This window comes from Myxine glutinosa, chromosome 2, assembly GCF_964187855.1.
Source record: "Myxine glutinosa chromosome 2, kmMyxGlut1.1, whole genome shotgun sequence".
NCBI lineage: Eukaryota > Metazoa > Chordata > Myxini > Myxiniformes > Myxinidae > Myxine > Myxine glutinosa.
Window position 1 is genome coordinate 245,924,110 of NC_136262.1, and position 20,603 is coordinate 245,944,712.

The 20,603-nt window shown below is 43.9% G+C and overlaps 1 protein-coding gene across 1 annotated transcript in view; it reads left to right on the plus strand.

Moving 5' to 3' along the window:
* Positions 1-20,603, plus strand: part of LOC137420693 (rho-related BTB domain-containing protein 2-like) — a 149,300-nt gene that overhangs the window by 101,708 nt on the left and 26,989 nt on the right. Inside the window, 1 exon segment of the mRNA XM_068105972.2 lies at positions 13,709-13,814. Coding sequence (XP_067962073.2) covers positions 13,709-13,814 — 106 coding nt within the window.

The window sequence follows — 20,603 nt, forward strand, 5'->3', positions numbered from 1 at the left end:
CATGGTTCCCTGTTTGAGGCAATGTTTTTATAGCCGGATGCCCTTCCTGACGCCAACCCTTGGTCACGCTCTTACGATGCGCAGGGAGGGATACGGTGTGCCTATTCTGAATCGGGGTACACACCGTGATCATTCATCCCAGCAAGCTGGTACTCAATTTGCCGACCTCGGAAGGATGACGGGCTGAGTCAACCCCCCTGGCGTTAATTCAGCGATCGACCGGGATTCGAACCCAGGATCCGAGGATCCCAAGCCGGCACCCTAACCACTAAGCCAACGCCAGGCTAATTAATCTTAATTAATTAATAAATCTAATTAATTAACTTAATTAATCGCTAATAATTAAATAACTCCTCAATTATTTGATTAATCAAAAAACAAAAAAATACCGTTTTTGACGACTTGGTCACTATTGTGCCGAAATTTCAGCTTCCGAGCTCAAAGGATGGCTGAGATATCGCTATCAAGGATATTTTTGATTTATTGATTAATCATTTAATAGATTAATTATTCATCGATTAATAAATTAATTATTTATTTTTTATTAATGACTTTTTAAATTACATTTCTTAAAGATACATCTTCGGATGAAGCACTAGTGGTTTAGTTATGATATTAGCCAATTGATTAAGAAAATATTGTGCACCGCACCTTTCCTATGCCATCTCCAGGCATTGCAAATCGTCATTGCCGGGCACCGAAGGGGGCTCGGCAGTGACGCACGCTGAAAGGAAGTACTCAGTTTTCACTCTGGTTGTTTGTTTGTTTTCTTGATTTCTTGTTTTCTTGTTTGTTTGTCCGGACGATATCTCAGCCATCCTTTGAGCTAGGATGCTGAAATTTCGGCACAGTCGTGAGCAAGTCCTTTGTCAAAAACAGTATTTTTTTGTTTTTTGAATAATCAATTAATTGAGGAGTTATTTAATTATTAGCGATTAATTAAGTACTTATTCAATTAATCAAATTTCCTTTCTCTTCTGACCATTATTAACTCAGGCACCTTTTGAGTTAGGAAGCTGATATTTGGACATGCCAATGACCAGTTGATTTGGCTGCAAAGGCTATTTTTGATTTATTAATTAATCAATTAATCGATTAATTATTTAATTATACGATTAATGACTAAATTCTTTTCTTTTTTAAAGTTACAGATTCTGATGAAATGGTGGTGGTTTATGTGTTGTCTGACCGAATTGATTAATAATTTAATTTTTTTATGATTACTATTTATTTATTTTCATTATTAATCATTTATTTATTTTCTTTCTTATTTGGCCAATATCTCAGGCACCTTTTGAGCTGGGAAGCTAATATTTGGACATGACAGTGACCAAGTGATGTGGCTATCAATGATATTTTTGATTTATTGATTAATCAATTAATCGATTAATTATTTAATTATTCGATTAATTACTAAAAAAAAAAAAAAATCAGTTACAGATTCTGATGAAATGGTGGAGGTTTATGTGTTCTGTGACCGAATTGATTAATAATTTAATTTTTTAATGATTATTATTTATGTATTTTCATTATTAATCATTTCTTTATTTTCTTTCTCATTTGGCCAATATCTCAGGCACCTTTTGAGCTCGGAAGCTAATATTTGGACATGACAGTGACCTAGTGATGTGGCTATGAAGGATATTTTTGATTTATTGATTAATCATTTAATCGATTAATTATTTATTGATTAATCAATTAATTAATTATTTTTTTATTAATGACTTATTTAATTAAATTTCTAAAAGTTACATCTTTGGATGAAGCACGAGTGGTTTAGTTATGCTATTAGCCAATTGATTAAGAAAATATTTTGTGATAATCTTTTATTGATTTTAATTATCCAATTAATTAATCAATTATTGTACACCTCTCCCTCCCAATGCAGTCTCTATGAGCTGCACTGCAGTATTGCCAGGCTGTAGGATATTTAATTATTTGGCATGGGGGCGGTGTACTTTGAATGTATCTGTACTTGTTATATATATATATATATTTTTTTTAACCTTGGAACGGTTTTTTTTTTTTTTTTTACCAAGATTGAGGCTCGTGTAAGAGCTAAAACTCTTACAATCGAACAAATAAAATTTTGTTTATCGACGTTTAAATCAACAACACGTGGTACATGCATCTATTGACTTTCCTCAGGCGGTAAAAAAAATAACTCCTTGATTTCCCTCCCATATAAATCCTAATGAGGGGGTGGGCTGAGCTGGCTGACCAATTACAAAGCAGCGTTTTCAGAATATCATGCACAGCAAGTCAATCCGATATAGGGGTTAACCGACCAAAGGCGAGCCATAATGGTAATGGCAGTATTGTGGTGATTTTACTCCAATCAGCAGTGATCATGTGACGGTGTCCAGCCTCTTCTCTCAATGGGTCATTACTGCCCTTATGCAGTCGTGGAGTGTGACCTTGTGGGAAGGGTACCGTTTCTTTTGTCTGTCAGAGGTAAGTTTGACCTCTGTGTGCCATGCTTCCCACAGGTTTCGGCCATGCTTCCAACTCTGTGCCATGCTTCCAAAACACAGGTTTTTGGCACTGCCATGGGCTCCACCGTGTAGGTGGTCGTGGCCAACATTGTCAGGGAGGAGTTGGAATCATGTGCCATGTCTTCTCTTGGAGTGACTCCTCTTATTTGGCTTCGTTATGTTGACAATACATTCATCATCTGCTTGAACGAGGCTGTGGACAATATATTGGATGACATCAATGGGATATTTACATCCATAAAGTTCACCTGTGAGAAGGAAGTAAATGGATCCATTCCATTTCTTCACACCATGGCAACAATGAGCCATAATGAATCCCTCGTCACCACAGTGTTAAGAAAACTTTCACAAACCGACTGCTACCTTGACTTTGAATCATGCCATGCAATGTACTACAAATGGGCGGGAATCAAGAAAGTCTTGAAACGAGCACGAGACCTACAATCCACTTGGGTCTCACTATCTGCCATGATCTTTCCTGGGAAAACCCACATTTCCAAGCTGGCCTCCAAAGCCAGTCGCCGACTGGGCATCCTCCGTCGTGCGAAGTCCTTCCTTGGCACACCTGAGCTCCTCACCATATACAAGGCTTTCATCCACAGCTCAATGGAGTACTGCTCTCCCCTCTGGGCTGGTGCTTCTGCCTCACACCTAGCTCGTCTTCACCCTGTTGAAACCAAAGCGTTCAGAATCATTGGAATCTCCCGCGATGACGCTATCTCCGAGGGCCTTTCACTTATTCACCGCAGGCTGGTTGGTGGTCTTTCCGTCTTCTACCGACTCCTCTCCGGCCTTGCTCCCCCAGCTCTCTCTGGGCTCTGTCCCCCAAATATTCCTACAGGTCGCACAAGATCTGCCTGCAACCCTTTTATGGTTAAACTGCCAAAATCTAGACTCTCTGCTCACCTTCACTCCTTCATTCCTCTTTTATCCCGCCTCTGGAACAAACTCCCTCACTCTCTTCAATCCCACTCCTCCTTCCAGGTCTTTAAAACGGCTGTTCACCACCATCTCTTATCTTCCCCAATCCAAAACCTTGATCTTTTCTACCCCCGCTAATTTCACCCCAAATCCACTTTTTTGAGGTGACTTTTGACTTCTTTCCTGGAAGTCCTTGGTGTCCTTGCGTTTTATACCTATCCTGCCTCCCCCCAGGCCCTCTCCCTCCCACACATCTCCCGATGTCCCTGCTCTCAAATGTTGTGTTTGTGTGCTTCCTCCCCTTCTCCCCCCATCTTGTCGACCGCTCCCCTTTTTATATACTTTGTTTGCTTGTTTGTTTGATAAATGTTAACTCTTTCACGAGCCTCGACTCTGTATTTAAAAAAAAGGAAAAAAAAAGGAAAGATACAGGAAATGATGTATCTTAGGTGTGTATTAACCCTTTGAGTATGGGATTTTTTTTTTTGATAAAAATACCCCCGGTACGGGATTAATTTGCCATTTTGGTACGTGAATGCAACCACGTACTGACGATCTATTCATAGGTATAGTCGATGACGTGTAGTAACGTCATCCGTACACAACTTTTTTTGCGGGTTGCGGCACTGGACGCCAGACGTACTCAAAGGGTTAATGGCAAACGGCTGTCCGGACCGTTTATGGCCAAATCCTAAAATGGTCCTGACGGCACCTGATATTCAGGGGATACAACAAGAAGAATCAAAAGGCCTCTGTATATTACCCTTCATACCTGGTGTAACACAACAGGTTGGCAAAATTTTGTTGTCAGCAGGAGTAAGGGTTAAATTCAGACCCATGATACCATCCGACAGACTCTGAGTAAAGTCAAGACAGAGTGGATACAAATGACTGGCAGTTGTTTTATGCATAATTCCATGCAGTTGTGAAGCAGAGTAGGTACGTGGGAATGACTGGAAGGATTTTTGACCAATGCCTCAAAGAACAGTGTAAAGCATTTGGATGCAATCTTCCTGAAACGTTGGCCATTGCAAAGCATGGCCTCAGAGTGGGTCACACTCCAGCAATGGATGATGTTAGCATCCTGACTGCAACTCCCCATCGTGCCAGGAGACAGGTGATGGAAGCATGGCACACAGCAAAGTCAAACTTACCTCTGACAGAAAAAACGGTAGCCTCACCCCAGGCTTACACTCCGCTACTGCGTAAGGGCAGTAATGACCGACAGAGAGAATAGGCTGAGCACATTGACATGTGATCATTGCTGATTGGAGTAAAATCCCCACAACACTGCCACTACCATTACCATCATGGCTCACCATTGGTCGTTTAACCCTTAGATTGGATTGGGTGCTGTGCATGAGATTCTGAAAGCACTGCTTTGTGATTGGTCATCCAGCATAACCCACCCATCATTAGTATTTATATGGGAGGGAAATCGAGTTTTGTTTTTTACTCCTGAAAGTGGAAAGTCAGTGGATGCACGTAACACGTGTTGTTGATTGGAATGTCGAGATAAACAAAATTGTATTTGTTCGATTGTAAGAGGTTGCAAAACCCATTATGAATAGTTGCCAAAAATATTGGCACCCTTGCACTTTTTTCAAATAACTCACACTTTTCTCGAAAGATAAGTTGAAATTGACAAAAGTATTTGGTCGCCACAATTCTTTATTTCACTGTTAATATTACAGAACCTTTGTTTTTGATTCAGAACTTAATAAATCCTTTTAAATCAGAAAATGAAAAGAAATTGCATTGACAAAAGTATTGACACCCAAGACTTAATATTTGGTAGCACGGCCTTTGGACAAAATAACTGCAGTCAATCGCTTCCTACAGCCATGAATGAGCTTCCTACACCTCTCCACTGACAGTTTGACCCACTCTTCTTGTGGAAACTGCTCCAGTTCTCCCAGATTTGAAGGATGCCTTCTCCCAACTGCTGTTTTCAGATCTCCCCACAGGTGTTCAATGGGATTTAGATCTGGACTCATTTCTAGCCACTTCAGAACAGTCCAGCATTTTGTCTTGAACCATTCCTGGGTGCTTTTTGAAGTGTGTTTGGGGTCATTGTCCTATGACAGGACCCATGACCTTCGACGGAGACACAGCTTTCTGACACTGGGTTGAACATTGCGCTCCAAAATGCCTTGGTAATCTCCTGATTTCATGATGCCATGTACACATTCAAGGCATCCAGTGCCAGAGGAAGCACAGCAACCCCAAAACATCACTGACCTCCTCATGTTTGACTGGAGGGAAGGTGTTCTTTTCTTTGAAGGCTTCATTTTGTTGCCTGTAAACAGAGATGATGTGCTTTTCCAAAAAGCTCTAATTTGGTCTCATCTGTCCACAGGACATTCTCCCAGATGGATTTTGGTTTGTTCAGGTGTGTTTTGGAAGACTCCAGTCGGGCTTCCTTATGTCTCTCTCTCAGCAGTGGGGTCCTCCTGGGTCTCCTACCATAGAACCCCCTTTTATTGAGTTGGTGACGGATGGTGCGAGTTGAAACTGTCGTACCTTGTGTCTGAAAGTCAGCTTGAATCTGTTTGGCAGTTGATCGAGGTGCTTTCTCCACCATTCGAACAATCATTTGCTGCAATCTTCTATCAAACTTTCTCTTGTGGCTACGTCCAGGGAGGTTGGCTACAGTGCCATGGCTCTTAAACTTCTTGATAACATTAGGTACGGTGGACACAGGAACATCAAGGTCTCTGGAGATGGACTTTGTAGCCTTGAGATTGTCCATGCTTGGCTACAATCTTGTGTCTGACCTCCTCAGACAATTCTCTGGTTTTCTTTCTTTTCTCCATGCTCATTGGGGTACACACAGTCACACAAAACAGCAGAATTACTCCTTTTCTCTATTCAAACTGGTTGAAGGAGTGATTTTTATATTTCAGGCACCTGCAACTCACCACAGGTGAGTTCAATTCCAAAGTAAAGGAGAATCACCTGCTTGAATTCTAATTATTTTGAACAACTTCTAAAAGGTGTCAATAATATTGTCCGGGCCATTTTAGGATTTCTGTGTGGAATAAGCTAAGATTTCGTAATTTTGTTTTCAGCCTTTTTTGTTTTGTTCCACTGAAAACCAAAGAAATACATACACTACATGACCAAAAGTATGCGGACACCCCTTATAATTAGTGGATTTGGCTGTTTCAGCCACACCCATTGCTGAGAGGTATATATAATCAAGCACACAGCCATGCAATCTCCATAGACAAATATTGGCAGAAGAAGGGCCGTACTGAAGAGCTCGGTGACTTTCAACGTGGCACCGTCATGGGATGCCACCTTTCCAACAAGTCAGTTCATTAAATTTCTGACTTGCTAGAGCTGTTCCGGTCAACTGTAAGTGCGGTTATTGTGAAGTGGAAACGTCTAGGAGCAACAACAGTTCAGCTGTGAAGTGGTAGGCCACACAAGCTCACAGAACGGGACCGTCGAGTGCTGAAGCACATAGCGCATAAAAATTGTCTGTCCTCGGTTGCAACACTCGCTACCGAGTTCCCAACTGCCTCTGGAAGCAAAGTCAGCACAACAACTGTTCGTCAGGAGATTCATGAAATGGGTTTCCATGGCTGAACAGCCGCACACAAGCCTAAGATCACCATGCGCAATGCCTTGCATCAGCTGGAGAGGTATAAAACTCGCCACCATTGGACTCTGGAGCAGTGGAAACGCGTTCTCTGGAGTGATAAAACAAAATATGAAAAATAAAAAAACATTCCTCCTTCTGAAAAGCAAAACAACCCCCTCCCCACAAATGTTGGGGTTCTACTGTACTATTTATTTTCTTTCGATTGAATTGTATACTTAGGAACTAAAGAAAAAAATCGTCTTCTTGGCACTCACAAAAACCTTTTGTTTAGCAGTATTTAGACAAAATATTACACTGCATTACGTCATCTCGACCAATGAAATTTACGCTCGTTCTCAGTATTGGGGAATATCGAGATTCAGACAAAATGGTGGCTCGTATGAAATGGGGATCCTGCTCGGAAAAGCAATAAGCAAGAGTATAAAAGACTTTTCCCATATCCTTTTTATGGTGTAGCCCTGTAAGGCAATGCCATCTAGAACAGTTTGTCTATCTGCATGTCCCCACAAGCGTACACCAATCAGAGCTGAGGATCTGGTCACATGATGGGGACAGCGTTTAGTAACCATTAAAGTTGCATTGCTTACTGAAAGGAAATATAACAACCTTCTGTGGAATGTTTTGGGGTCCCAGCGGGTGTCGTAAGGTAGGGTAGGAGGTTTCAGAAATTCCTCCATACAATTATGATTTTGAAAAGTGAACGACATCGTACTGTATCGGAGTATTTATTACTTGTACCTGTCACTGTACAAGTCCAGAAACCTAGCATGTCTTGCCTCCTATGCAGGTAAACTTGCAGTGGAGTTGTTGTAACTGACACATTCTAAAGAGGTGTTATTTAATGTTTACAATTTAGTTTTCATCGACCCAACTGATTACATCCGAGTGTGGCCTGTTTAACACTGTCCTCCTGCCGACCTCAATTAAAAAAAAAAAAAAAATGGCAAGCCAGAGCCCAAAACCGATCAAGTTCTCGTCTTGCATTCAAATCTTTAAATTCTCACCATTCTCTAAACCCTGGTGGCGTCTGGTAAAGTATCTCTACACATTCCACTTCTGTAGCGCAATCTCTTGTAGGATGGTCATGTTAGATATTGCTCAGGAAAAAGCTGAATTTCTTCAGTGTTTACTGAAAAGGCCAAGATCCCCAATCTCCTCTTTCCATGATACATTATTTCTGCCCCATAAGAATGCTTGGTGCAGCATGTAGACTTCTCCTGCGAAAGTTGAGAAGTTCTGACTCGATCTTGTTACTGCAACTGGTCCCGATGGTATTGGCATTCACTGCTATCCTCCAGAACTGTGCCTCATCCCTATCATCCCCCTCCCCCGCCCCCCCTCAGCCCTCCCTCCCATCTCCCTATCTTTATCGGATGCTCTCCCAGCTTAACCTTTTAAAGTTGCAAAAGTCACCCCTATTCTGAAGAATGGTTCTGTCTGATCCACTCGATGATAGAGCAGTCAGCCTATGCCCCCATCAAAATCCATAAGCCAAGTGATAGAATCAATAGTTGTTACAGACTTCTAGCATTATCTCTTGTAACTCTCCAAACAGTTTAGCTAACCCCTCCCCACTCCTCCCACTATTCTACCATGGGCATGTTGCTCCTTTTTAAATCTACAATAGATGATGCTTTCAATCTCTAAAGAGAGATCAGGCCGTCTCTCTAAACTTCTCTCGAGCTTTTGATAACATCTGGCACACAGCCTTCCTTTCCCAGCTGTCTGCTAATGGTATTCAGTGGCTTCTTGAATGGTTATCACATCTTCTTTTTCCTTTGAGCAGAAACGATGCGTTGCTCTTAATGGCATGGTCTCCATTTCCCTCATCTGGTGTCCTGCAAGGCAGAATTTTAGGAATGATCTTTTATGGGGTCTTTATCAATGACCTCTCCACTTCCTTTGACGATCTTCCATACAATTCTGTGGATGAATCCACCTTGTACAGAACAGCTTGCCAAATTTCTGAGACGTAGGCTGCTGTAGCATCCATCTGATATGGTGGAAAATGTTTGTCAGCTATCTTCAACAAGATAACTGCTTCCTATCTTAATTCCCTGCAGGTGACAGAGTCCCAGACTGTCTGTTATTAGCATATCTCAACAGGTGGCTGAGTGCCATGGTCCTGTCAGCAGGATGGATTCTGCTTTGTCCCACGCTGTTGTCCTTCCTTGAAATGTGTTCAAATATTTCCCCTATGCTGCCTGCCACGGTTAGACAGTTCCACACCTGGTTCCTTTCCCCAATTAAGCTGAACATTCACCTCCATTCCATTCTCTCCTCTGTGGACCAGACTCAGTGTCAGTTGCCATGTGCCTCTCCCTCCAGTCTTTCAAGAGTGGTACCATTCAATTGTGCATGCTTTCACCCCCAATCATTTGTGCAATGGTTCTGTCTGATCCACTCATTGATAGACCAGTCAGCCTTTGCCCCATAAAAGCCATAATCCAAACCCATTCCTGTTTTCTTCTACTTGTCTGAGAGCTGTCTCCCTGTTCTGCCTTTTTCTTCATTCGTATGCAGCACCTGAATGCTGCATACTCAAACTGTTTCAAACTGTTTCAAGAAGTTTCGGGAGCTGAGTGGCATGCTGACGAGGAAGGGAGTGTCGTTGAAGCTGAAGGGAAAGGTGTATGCTGCATGTGTGAGAAGTGTTATGATTTATGGGAGTGAGACATGGGTCATGAATGTAGAGCAGCAACGAAGGCTGGAAAGGGTGGAAATGCGAATGGTTCGGTGGATGTGCGGAGTATCGTTGAGAGAGAGGAAGACAAATGATGAATTGTGAAAGGTGATGGGAATAGAGCCTGTGATGGATGCTGTGAAGAGAAACAGGTTGAGATGGTTTGGTCATGTGTTGAGGAAGGATGAAAGTGACTGGTTGAGAAGAGTGATGGAAATGAATGTAGAAGGAATTAGAGGACGGGGAAGACCGAGAAAGACTTGGCTAAAGATGGTGGAAGAAGAAATGCGGGCAAGGGAGTTAATAAGGAGAGATGCAGAAAATAGGACAAAATGGAGAAGATTGTCATGGGGACCGCACGGCTAACCCCCGCTCTCGCAGGGAAAATGGCCTTAAAATGCATGTTGTTGTTGTTGTTGTTGTTGTTGTTGTTGTTGTTGTTGTTGTATGCAGCACCTGGCGTCAGGTACCATCGTTGGATGAGAGTGCGACTGATGCCACTGATGCAATGCCCTCCTTAGGTCAGGGCAGGAATTTGTAATTAGTTCAGGGTTCCGGTGATAGCTCAACTTCTCTTCGCGAAGGACACCTTGGGATGTTTAATGTCCACCAAGTCATACTGGCAGATGGGATGCCCAATTTAACTAACGTCCATCCTCAGGACGGCACACATCGATGAATCACCTTGCCTGCGAAACCACAGGATGATAGTTTATAGCTGGGTTTGAGATTTGAATGCAGGCTCAACAGCTGAGGCACGTGTGCATACCTGTAGGTCATCCTTCCAGCTGTTCTGCTTTGATCCTCTCTGAACCTGGAGCTTTTTGTCATTTATCTCCTCCATGAGCCAAGATTTCTGTAAACAGTGACACATGTTGATCCAATTATACAGACAACATCTGAAGTTCATGGAGTTGTCAGGAAAGGTGCGCCGTGATTTATGCTTCAACTTGTATTTCATTGTTTCGAGGGGCAGCATGTTCACGTGCATGGTACTATTACCTCCTGAGCTGTTTAATCTGGGTTCTTTAGCCAACCCACCCATAAACCATTGGACTGGTTCTTCGTGCAGTGTTGCATCAATGAACACACCATCTCTGGATGCTCAGCTGGGTATCCCCTGTGCTAGCATGAGCTTGTCTACATTGAAGATGCCACAGTATATTTCGCAAAGAGCTGACTAGCTATCACTGGCACTCTGAACAAATTCCAAATTTATGCTCGTGTGCAGGAGCACCTAATCCTTGCAGTGTACAGTGCCTTGAAGCATTCACACCCTTCGACGACTTTCACGTTTTGTTGTTTCAGCCTGAATTTAAAATGGATTAAATTGAGATCTTGTTTTGTCACTGATCTACACATAATACCCCAGAATGTAAGTGGAATATTTTTGTTTGTTTGTTTTAGAAATTTTCACAAAATAATTAAAAATGAAAAGCTGAAATGTCTTGAGTCAACATAAAACTCCTTTGCTATGACCCTCAAAATGAGCTCAGGTGCATCCAATTTCTGTCAATCAAGTTGTGGAGACATCTCGAGGATGATCTGAGTCTACCTGTGTCCAATTCAATTGATTGGACAAATTTTAGAAAGAAACATACCTTTCTGCATAAGGTCCCACAGTTGACAGTGCATGTCAGAGCAGAAACTATACCATTAAGTCCAAGGAACTGTCCGTATAACTCTGTGATAGAATTGTGAGGAGGCATAGATCTGGTGAAGGGTATAAAACAATTTGTCGTGTTGAAAGTTCCCAAGAGCACAGTGAGCTCCATCATTGGGAAATGGAAAGAATATGGAACCACCCAGGCTCTTTCTAGAGCTGGCCGTCCAATCAAATTGAGCAACTGGGCAAGACGGACCTTGGTCAGGGAGATGACCAAGAACCCAATGACCACTCTTGACAGAATTATATAGTTCCTTGGCAGAGATGGGAGAACGTTCCGGAGGGCCAGCAGTCTCTGCAGCACTTCACAAATCAAGGCTTTATGGGAGAGTGGCAAGACGGAAGCCACTCCTGAAAAAGGCACATGACAGCACACCTGGTGTTGGCAAAAAGGCACGTGAAAGATTCTGAGAGCATGAGGCAAAATATTCTGTGGTCTGATGAGACAAAAATTGAACTCTTTGGCCTGAATGCAAAGTGCTACATCTCACAGAAAGAGAGCACAGCTCATCACCCATCCAACACCATCCCTACCGTGAAGCATGGTGATGGCAGCATCATGCTATGATGCTTTTCAGCGGCAGTGACAGGGAGACTTGTAAAGTACAATGTATGGAGCCGAATACAGGCAAATCCTTGGGGGGGAACCTTCTTCAGAGTGCTAAAGACCTGAGAATGTGGTGAAGATTTATGTTCCAACAGGACAATGACCCAAGCATACAGCCAAAGCAACACTGGAATGGCCTCAGAACAAGAACATGAAAGTTCATCAGTGGCCCAGCCAAAGCCCACACTCTAATCCCATTGAGAATCTATGGAAAGACTTGAAGATTGCTGTTCACTGGCACTTCCCATCCAACTTGACAGAGCTTGAGCAAATCTGCAAGGACGAATGGGAGAAACTCCCCAAATCCAGATGTGCAAAGCTGATGGACATACCCAAGAAAGAAGACTCAAAGCTGCAATCACTGTCAAAGGCACTTCTATGAAGTATTGACTCAGAGAGCTGAACACTTATGTAAATTAGTTATTTCTTTTTCATTTTTACATCATTTTTACAGATACATCAAAAATTCCAATTTCACACCATGGGGTATTTATTACCTTCGCAAAAGCGGAAGGTTATGTTTTGATCGCTGTGTATTTATTTGTATGTCTGTGTGTGTGTGTGTGTGTATGTTATTCGCATAACTCAAAAAGTATTCAACCGAATTGCATGAAATTTGGTGGGATGATTGGTTATTATACGGGACACATTTGATTAGATTTTGGGAGCAATCGGGTCAAAGGTCAAGGTCAAGGTCACGAAAAGGTCAAAATCGTATTTTTACCATAGCGCGGTCAATTTTTATCCAATTGGCATGCAACTAATGCCAAAATGTTCAGAATTCAATGCCCGATCTTGTGATATACGACATGACCCAGTGAAGACATTACCCTTGTTAGCGGTTGGGGGTCAAAGGTCAGGGGGGTCACGACCTTGCAAAATGTGCGTTTTTTGTCATAACTCGGTCAATTCTTATCCGATTTGCATGAAATCAGCACCAAACTGTTCACTGTTCTGTTCCCTACACTCCCATGCCAAGTACAGAACAGTAGCTGCGGCGAAGGTATGCGCTCTACCGAGTGCCCGTTCTAGTTATGTGTGGATCAGTGATAAAAAATCTCAATTTAATCAATTTAAAATTCAGGCCATAACATAAAATGTGAAGAAAAAAAAATCAAGGGTGTGAATACTTTCTGAAGGTGCACTGTAAAGTCTTCCTATAATGATTCAGCCTGTGGTCCAAATTCCATGTCATCCCAGTTTAACATCAATTTGAATAGCTATTCCATAAGCCGCAACCATACATTATATATATATATATATATATATATATATATATATATATATATATATATATATATATATATATATATAGGGGCATTTATTAATGTAGGTTATTTGTGGGGTTAGGCATCAATTATGTAGTTTTTAGGTCAATGGGTGAGGGTGGAATCCTGGATATATTCAATACAATGAATGACCAGTCCATGGCACATATTTGTTCTTTATGTAATAAGAATCTGCCTTGCAAGCTGAGTTGGGCAATGGATAACGGTTTCTTGTTTTGTTCTTCTTCACCATCAGGCTTTAAATTTATTCAAACATTTTCCTCTTTCCCATTTTTTAGTTTCCATTTAAAGTTTATGTTGAAATGCTTTGTACCTTTCCCTGAAATTGATAGGATGCTTTGATTCAAGAGCTCTTAGATACACCAGCTATGATGTTAAACCCATGTGTTGTTGATGGTTTTGATTTCAGAGTACTCATTAAAAACGTGTTTCCATAGTTTCATAATGCCAAGCAGCTCTCCGCATGGTGCCTACATCATCTCTGCACAAACTATAACAGCGTTTGCCGAAAGTTTCCGAAGGAGATGCGGTCTTTGCTTCCGGGTATGGCGTTATGTTGAATGCTATGTTGTGAACTTAAGTTATTGTAGGACTTGATGTTGATGTTTTGATAAGGAGGGAAATGCAGAGGCATGTATTTTGGGCATTGAGGGGATGTTCGTTTTGGTAAAGTGTGGTATAAAGTGAGTCGACCTTGAGTGGGGTGGTCGTTGAAGGGGTCTTCATCAAAGATGTTCTAATCTTAAAGCAAAATGCTGGATCTCTGTCAAATTGTGAGTTTTACATGATTTGTCTCCAAATGGTTGATTAATTATTGTACATATTGAATCATCATATTGAATCATCATATTAGTCACTGACTGACTGACCCCTATAAATATGTAGTACTTTGTAGGTGGGCTAGAAATGTGAAATTTTTCATATTGTTGTAAGTCAGTCCCGGTTGCAAGAAAAATCACAAAACTACCTGTAAATGAAAATGTCCATTAACAGCAATATCTGTAAGCGAAAGGTGGCTTCTCATGCAAGGTTACGTGATCATGCATTGGTATGATCGCTCCCGTTGGGAGTGGGTGTCTATTTTTTCTGGCGGTATGATAAAACGATGCATCTGTGGGTTTGTTTTACGGATAGTGTGCAATGGTCGAAAGTAGTAAACATGTATCATTTATGGATGGTGTGCAGGGCGAAAGATTACAGTGAATATTTTAATATTTAAAGATGCAGTCAGACCTCTATTGGGCAGCGTGGTTATAACAAACCTGCACTGTTGTAAAAGCATTGAAATGCTGATGAGATTGCCAGCATAAAGGTTATCAAAACACCAAAAGAAACTATCATTTTATTACCTCTGCCATCGAAGGTGCATGGCGGTTGTTTTCACCCCTGTCTTTGTTTTTCTGTGAACTGGATATATCAAAATGTTGTGGCTGGATTCGGATGAAATTTCATGGACAGATTGGGTGTGTGACAAGACAAATTGATTAGATTATGGTGAAGATCTGGATCCGGCTACTATAATTTTTAGTAACTCTTCACCATTGAGATACGTGACCAAAACGATATATTGACGAATCTGGGTTTGGCGGATGCCAGGAGAACACTACCTGCCCGAATGCATCGTGCCAACTGTAAAGTTTGGTGGAGGAAGAATAATGGTCTGGGGCTGTTTTTCATGGTTCAGACGAGGCCCCTTCGATCCAGTGAAGGGAAATCTTAACGCTACAGCATACAATGACATTCTAGACGATTGTGTGCTTCCAACTTTGTGGCAACAGTTTGGGGAAGGCAGTTTTCTGTTTCAGCATGACAATACCCCCATGCACAAAGCGAAGTCCATCCAGAAATAGTTTGTCGAGATCGGTGTGGAAGAACTTGACTGGCCTGCACAGAGCCCTGACCACAACCCCATCGAACACCTTTGGGATGAATTGGAACTTTAACTGCGAACCAGGCCTAATCGCCCAACATCAGTGCCTGACCTCACTAATGCTGTTGTGGTTGAATGGAAGCAAATCCCTGCAGCAGTGTTCCAATATCTAGTGGAAAGCCTTCCCAGAAGAGTGGAGGCTGTTGTTTTTTTTTTCATTTTCTGTTTTTGGATACAAGATCGAGGCTCGCGCAAGAGCTAACATTAATCACACAAAAACAAACAAACAAAAAAACAACGGGCACACAAAACATCTATATATATAAAGCAGTAAAGTATGTTTGTTTGTTTGTCCTCTTATAACTCGAGAACTACTCATCGCAGAGCAAAACCAAAGGCATATTCCGAATCAGTACGTCTCAGAGCAACTACAGCACACCTTAAAATGTAAAAAACTTCGGGTTTTAAAATTATGACGTCGTCAGCGTATTTCGTAACTTAAATTTTTCAACTTCATCTGATTGACATGGGACCAACGGCATGTGACAGAGAGTGAAACATACATGCTACATTTATTTGACGACAATGACTTCCGACTTCCGGGTTCGGAATGCGGGACCAATGCCATTTGACGGGGAATAAAAAATCAATGCGACATTCAATTGACGACAATGACTTCCGACTTCCGACTTCCACGCAGTTTCTGATCGCTTTTTCTGATTCTGGATTCTCTGATTTTACATGACGCAGTTTCTCAATTAAATTCCACTTCATGATTTTCTATTTTCTTCTTTTTCATGAGGATTTTCGATTTTCTGCTTTTAGATGACCCAGGCCTAATTCCACGCTGTTTCTGATCAAAATCTCTGAAATGCCCCGAAAAAGGAAGAGCTGCATTGGTCCGACGACAGCTTCAGCTAAGCGAAAACAGACTGAAAGACAACAGGTGACCGAAGAGGAGCGAACAACCAGGCTCAATGAGCAGGCTCATCGGCAACAACAACAGCGAGTTTATGAGACACAAGATGAGCGATCAACCAGGCTCAATGAACAGGCTCATCGGCAACAACTGCGAGTAAATGAGACACAAGATGAGCGATCGACCAGGCTCAATGAACAGGCTCATCGGCAACAACAACAGCGAGTAAACGCGACTGAGGAAGAGTGTGATGCAAGACACGAGGCAAACCGTCACCGCACTGCAGAAGCACGAGCTCGGGCCCGGACACCAAGTAATAAAAGGGAGGCTTTCACGTATGACCCGGCTGACCCAACAACTCACGCAGACATCGGCCGAATGGACCAAGTCTGCACTCACTGCTCTGCTTACAAGTTCAAAGGAGAAACCAAAGGTGTGTGCTGCAACAATGGGAAAGTCGTCCTTGAGCCTTTCCCTGCCCTTCCTCCCTTCCTGAAGGAACTTCTCTCTGGCGAAGGTCTCCTCAGCAAGCACTTCCTTGGCAACATTCGAACGTATAATGGCAGTTTTGCGATGACGAGCTTCGGGCATAAGGAAGCTCAAGAACAGGGCTGGAACCCGAGCTTCTGTATCCAAGGTCAAGTGTTCCACTGCATTGGCAGCTTGCTCCCACCTGAAGAAGGTCAGCCAAAGTTCTTACAGGTCTACTTGCTGGACTCGCATGCCAAAGAGCTGACTGCCAGGAACCACAGCGGCCTCAAACCACACATCATTGAAATGCTCACAAAGTGGTTCCACGAGAATAACCATCTGGTCCGTGAGCTGAAGACTGCAAGAGATATGCTTGCAGAAGGAGATGACTCGGAAGAGCGCCAGATAATCATCCGCGAAAACAAGGGACCACGTGGTGAGCATGCACGCCGCTACAACGCCCAGTCTGCACCAGAAGTCGCCATCTTAATGGACAATGAGCCAAGAGAACCCAGAGATATTGTCCTTAAACTTCGCGATGGGGCACTCAAAAGGATAAGTGAGCTGCATGCATCTTATGATGCACTGCAGTACCCCATAGTGTTCCCATATGGAACGGATGGCTACACTATCCACCTGGTGGCCAGGACTGCTACTGGAAAAGATGGACAAAAACTCACACAGCTGCAGTACTACAGCTACCATATCATGGTGAGAGGGGGAAATCACATACTGCAGATGCGACGACTCTTCAGCAGTTTCTGGTAGATGTATATTCTAAAATCGAGGCAGAGCGACTGGGCTTTATCCGCCGGGAGCAAAAGACCTTACTCGCTGATAACTACGGCAACCTCCGTGACAGTCTCATGGCCAGCGATGGTGACCCTCGCAATGTTGGGCAAAGGGTGGTCCTTCCTGCGACGTACACAGGTGGCCCGAGGTGGATGCACAAGAGGCAGAGTGATGCCATGGCCTATGTGCATCGCATGGGGAGGCCGGACTTCTTTATAACAGACAACAAATCCCAAATGGGTCGAGGTCCAGCAAAACCTCTTGCCAGAACAAGAAGCTCATGATTGGCCAGACATCATTGCCTGTGTCTTTCGACAAAAGCACAAGAAGCTCACGGAGCTACTAAAGAAGAGAGCTTTTGGGACGATGAGAGCCTTCCTGTACACCATAGAGTACCAGAAGCGTGGTCTTCTTCATGCCCACATCCTCATATGGGTCGCTCAGGAGGACAAAGTCAAGCCCGAAAAAATTGATATGGTCATCAGGGCTGAGATTCCCGACAAGAGACAAGATCCTGAGCTGCACATGATGGTTATGGCACATATGATCCATGGTCCATGTGGAAATCTCAACCAGAACAGCCCTTGCATGAAGGACCGGAAGTGTTCAAAAGATTTCCCAAAGCCATTCCTCCAGAGCACTGAGCAAGGAAATGACAGCTACCCCAAATACCGACGTCTGAAGCCAGAAGATGGTGGTTACACTGGGGAGATCAAGATGCGCCAGCAGGGAAAACGGGTGGTACAGGTAGTCACCAATCAGTGGGTGGTACCCTACAACCCGTTCCTCCTCCGCCAATTCAACTGCTACATCAACGTTGAGATATGCTCTAGCATCAAGAGCATCAAGTATATCACAAAGTATGTCACCAAGGGGACCGATCAGGCAGTTTGAACTGCACCGAGCCAAAGATGAGGCCGGAAATCGTCAAGTGGATGAGGTAGCTAAGTTCCAGAATGCATGTTACGTTGGGAGCAGCGAGGCAGTCTGGAGGATCCTAGAGCACCCAATTTCTGAGCATTTCCCTCCAGTCATTGGCCTAGCTGTCCGCCTCGAGAATGGCCAGCGAGTCTACTTCCATATGGACAATGCCGTACAGAGGGCAGAGCGACCACCACCAGCCACTATGCTGACTGCCTTCTTTGACCTCTGCAATCATGACGATTTTGCCAAGATGCTGAAATACCACGAGGTGCCCGAGTACTACACGTGGGACAAGACGCACAAGAAGTGGACCCGCCGCAAGCGGGGAGAAGTGGTGGTCGAAGGACCACATGCAATACGGAAGACTCCGGCAATTGGCCGCATCTACAGCATCAGTCCGAGACAGGGAGACTGTTACTAAGTTCGACTTCTTCTGACTGAAGTATGTGGCCCATCCTCTTTCGCTGCTCTAAGGACAGTGGATGGTCAAGAGTTGTCCTTCCGTGAAGCCTGTCTCGCATTGGGACTCCTGGAAAACGACCAGCACCTCCACCTTCCTATGGATGAGGCAAGCATCAGCCAGTCTGCACCAAACCTCCGGAGTCTCATGGCAGTCATCCTTACCGCATGTTTTCCTAGCAATCCACGCACGCTATGGGATACGTTCCGTGAAATCCTTTCTGAAGACTACGTATTTCAGCACCGTCGCAATGTTGACAATCCCACTGCTGACTACAACGAGCACATCTACAACCTTGCGCTTTGCTCTCTCGAAGACAAGGTGATCATGATGGGCGGTCGTCATCTCAGTTCGTATGACCTACCTACCCCAGAGAGGGGCACAGAAGATAGGCTTGAGAGAGAATACTTCAGGGAAGTCGAATACAACCAAGAGCAGTTGGCTGTCCAAGCTGATGATCTCCAACAGCAAATGACAGATGAACAGCGTCAGGTCTACAATGCAGTCCTTGAACTGGTGCAGCAAGGTAACATCAACAATGGCAACAAGAGCAGCAACCTCATCTTTCTAGATGCACCAGGAGGCACAGGAAAGAGCTTCGTCATCAACACGATTCTGAAGAAAATTCGCTCACAAGGCAAGATTGCTCTTGCTACTGCGTCCAGTGGAATTGCCGCAACACTACTCCAGGGAGGACGAATGCTGCACAGCACCTTCAATATCCCACTCGACACGCACTTCAAAGAGCAGCCAACATGCAGCATCAAGCATGGAACAGCATTGGCCAAGGTCATTAAGGATGCTGCTGTCATCATTGTGGATGAGGTCCCGATGACTCACAAGTCAGCCTATGAAGCTGTAGACCGCACACTACAGGACATCACAGGAGTAACGAAACCTATGGGAGGAATTCCCACACTGCTCTGCGGAGACTTCCGACAGATCCTCCCAGTGGTCAAGAGTGGTACCAGATCTAATATTGTCAACGCCAGCCTGAGGACGTCCCACCTGTGGCGCCATGTGACTGTCAAGCACCTGACCACCAACATGCGAGCTCACCTGTCTGGCGATGAAGGGGCCACTGACTTTTCTAAGCTGCTCCTGGAAATAGGCAATGGACTGATACCATTTTCGGCCGAACCAGACACGATCGAGATTCCTCCTGAAATAGGCAAGGTCGTCTCCACAATGGAGGAGCTGAAGGCTGAAGTCTACCCTTGCTTGACCACAAATGGAGTCCGGTCCGAATGGCTGGCTGAGCGTGCAATTCTTTCTCCGCTGAACACCATTGTCAACCAGCTCGACAACTGGCTCATGGGAGAGTTTCCTGGCGATGAGAGGATATACAAGTCTGTGGATAGTGCCATCTGTGACGAGGAGGCAGTCACTTACCCTGTTGAGCTTCTCAATTCTCTCGAGCTGTCAGGAATGCCACCACACCTCCTCAAGCTGAAACTCGGTGTGCCCATAATGATCCTGCAAAACATGGAACCACCCAAGACCACCAATGGTACACGCTGCATCATAACTCGCCTACATGCCAATGTCATCGAGGCCACAATCTCCTGTGGACCATACAAAGGAGAGGTCGTCCTTCTGCCGAGGGGCCCGCTCATTCCGTCAGACTCTGAGCTGCCGTTCCAGTTTCGGAGACTCCAGTTTCCCTGCAAGCCATGCTTTGCGATGACCATCAATAAGGCTCAAGGTCAGACTTAGAAGACAATAGGGGTCGACCTCTCTGTCCCCTGCTTCTCACACGGTCAGCTGAATGTGGCTGCCTCTCGGACCGGCAGTGCAGTAAAACTCACCATCCTGGCACCCAACAATCAGACACGCAATGTGGTTTACCCCGAGGCACTCTAGGGCACAGATGACGAACGCTGTAAGTTGTGACTA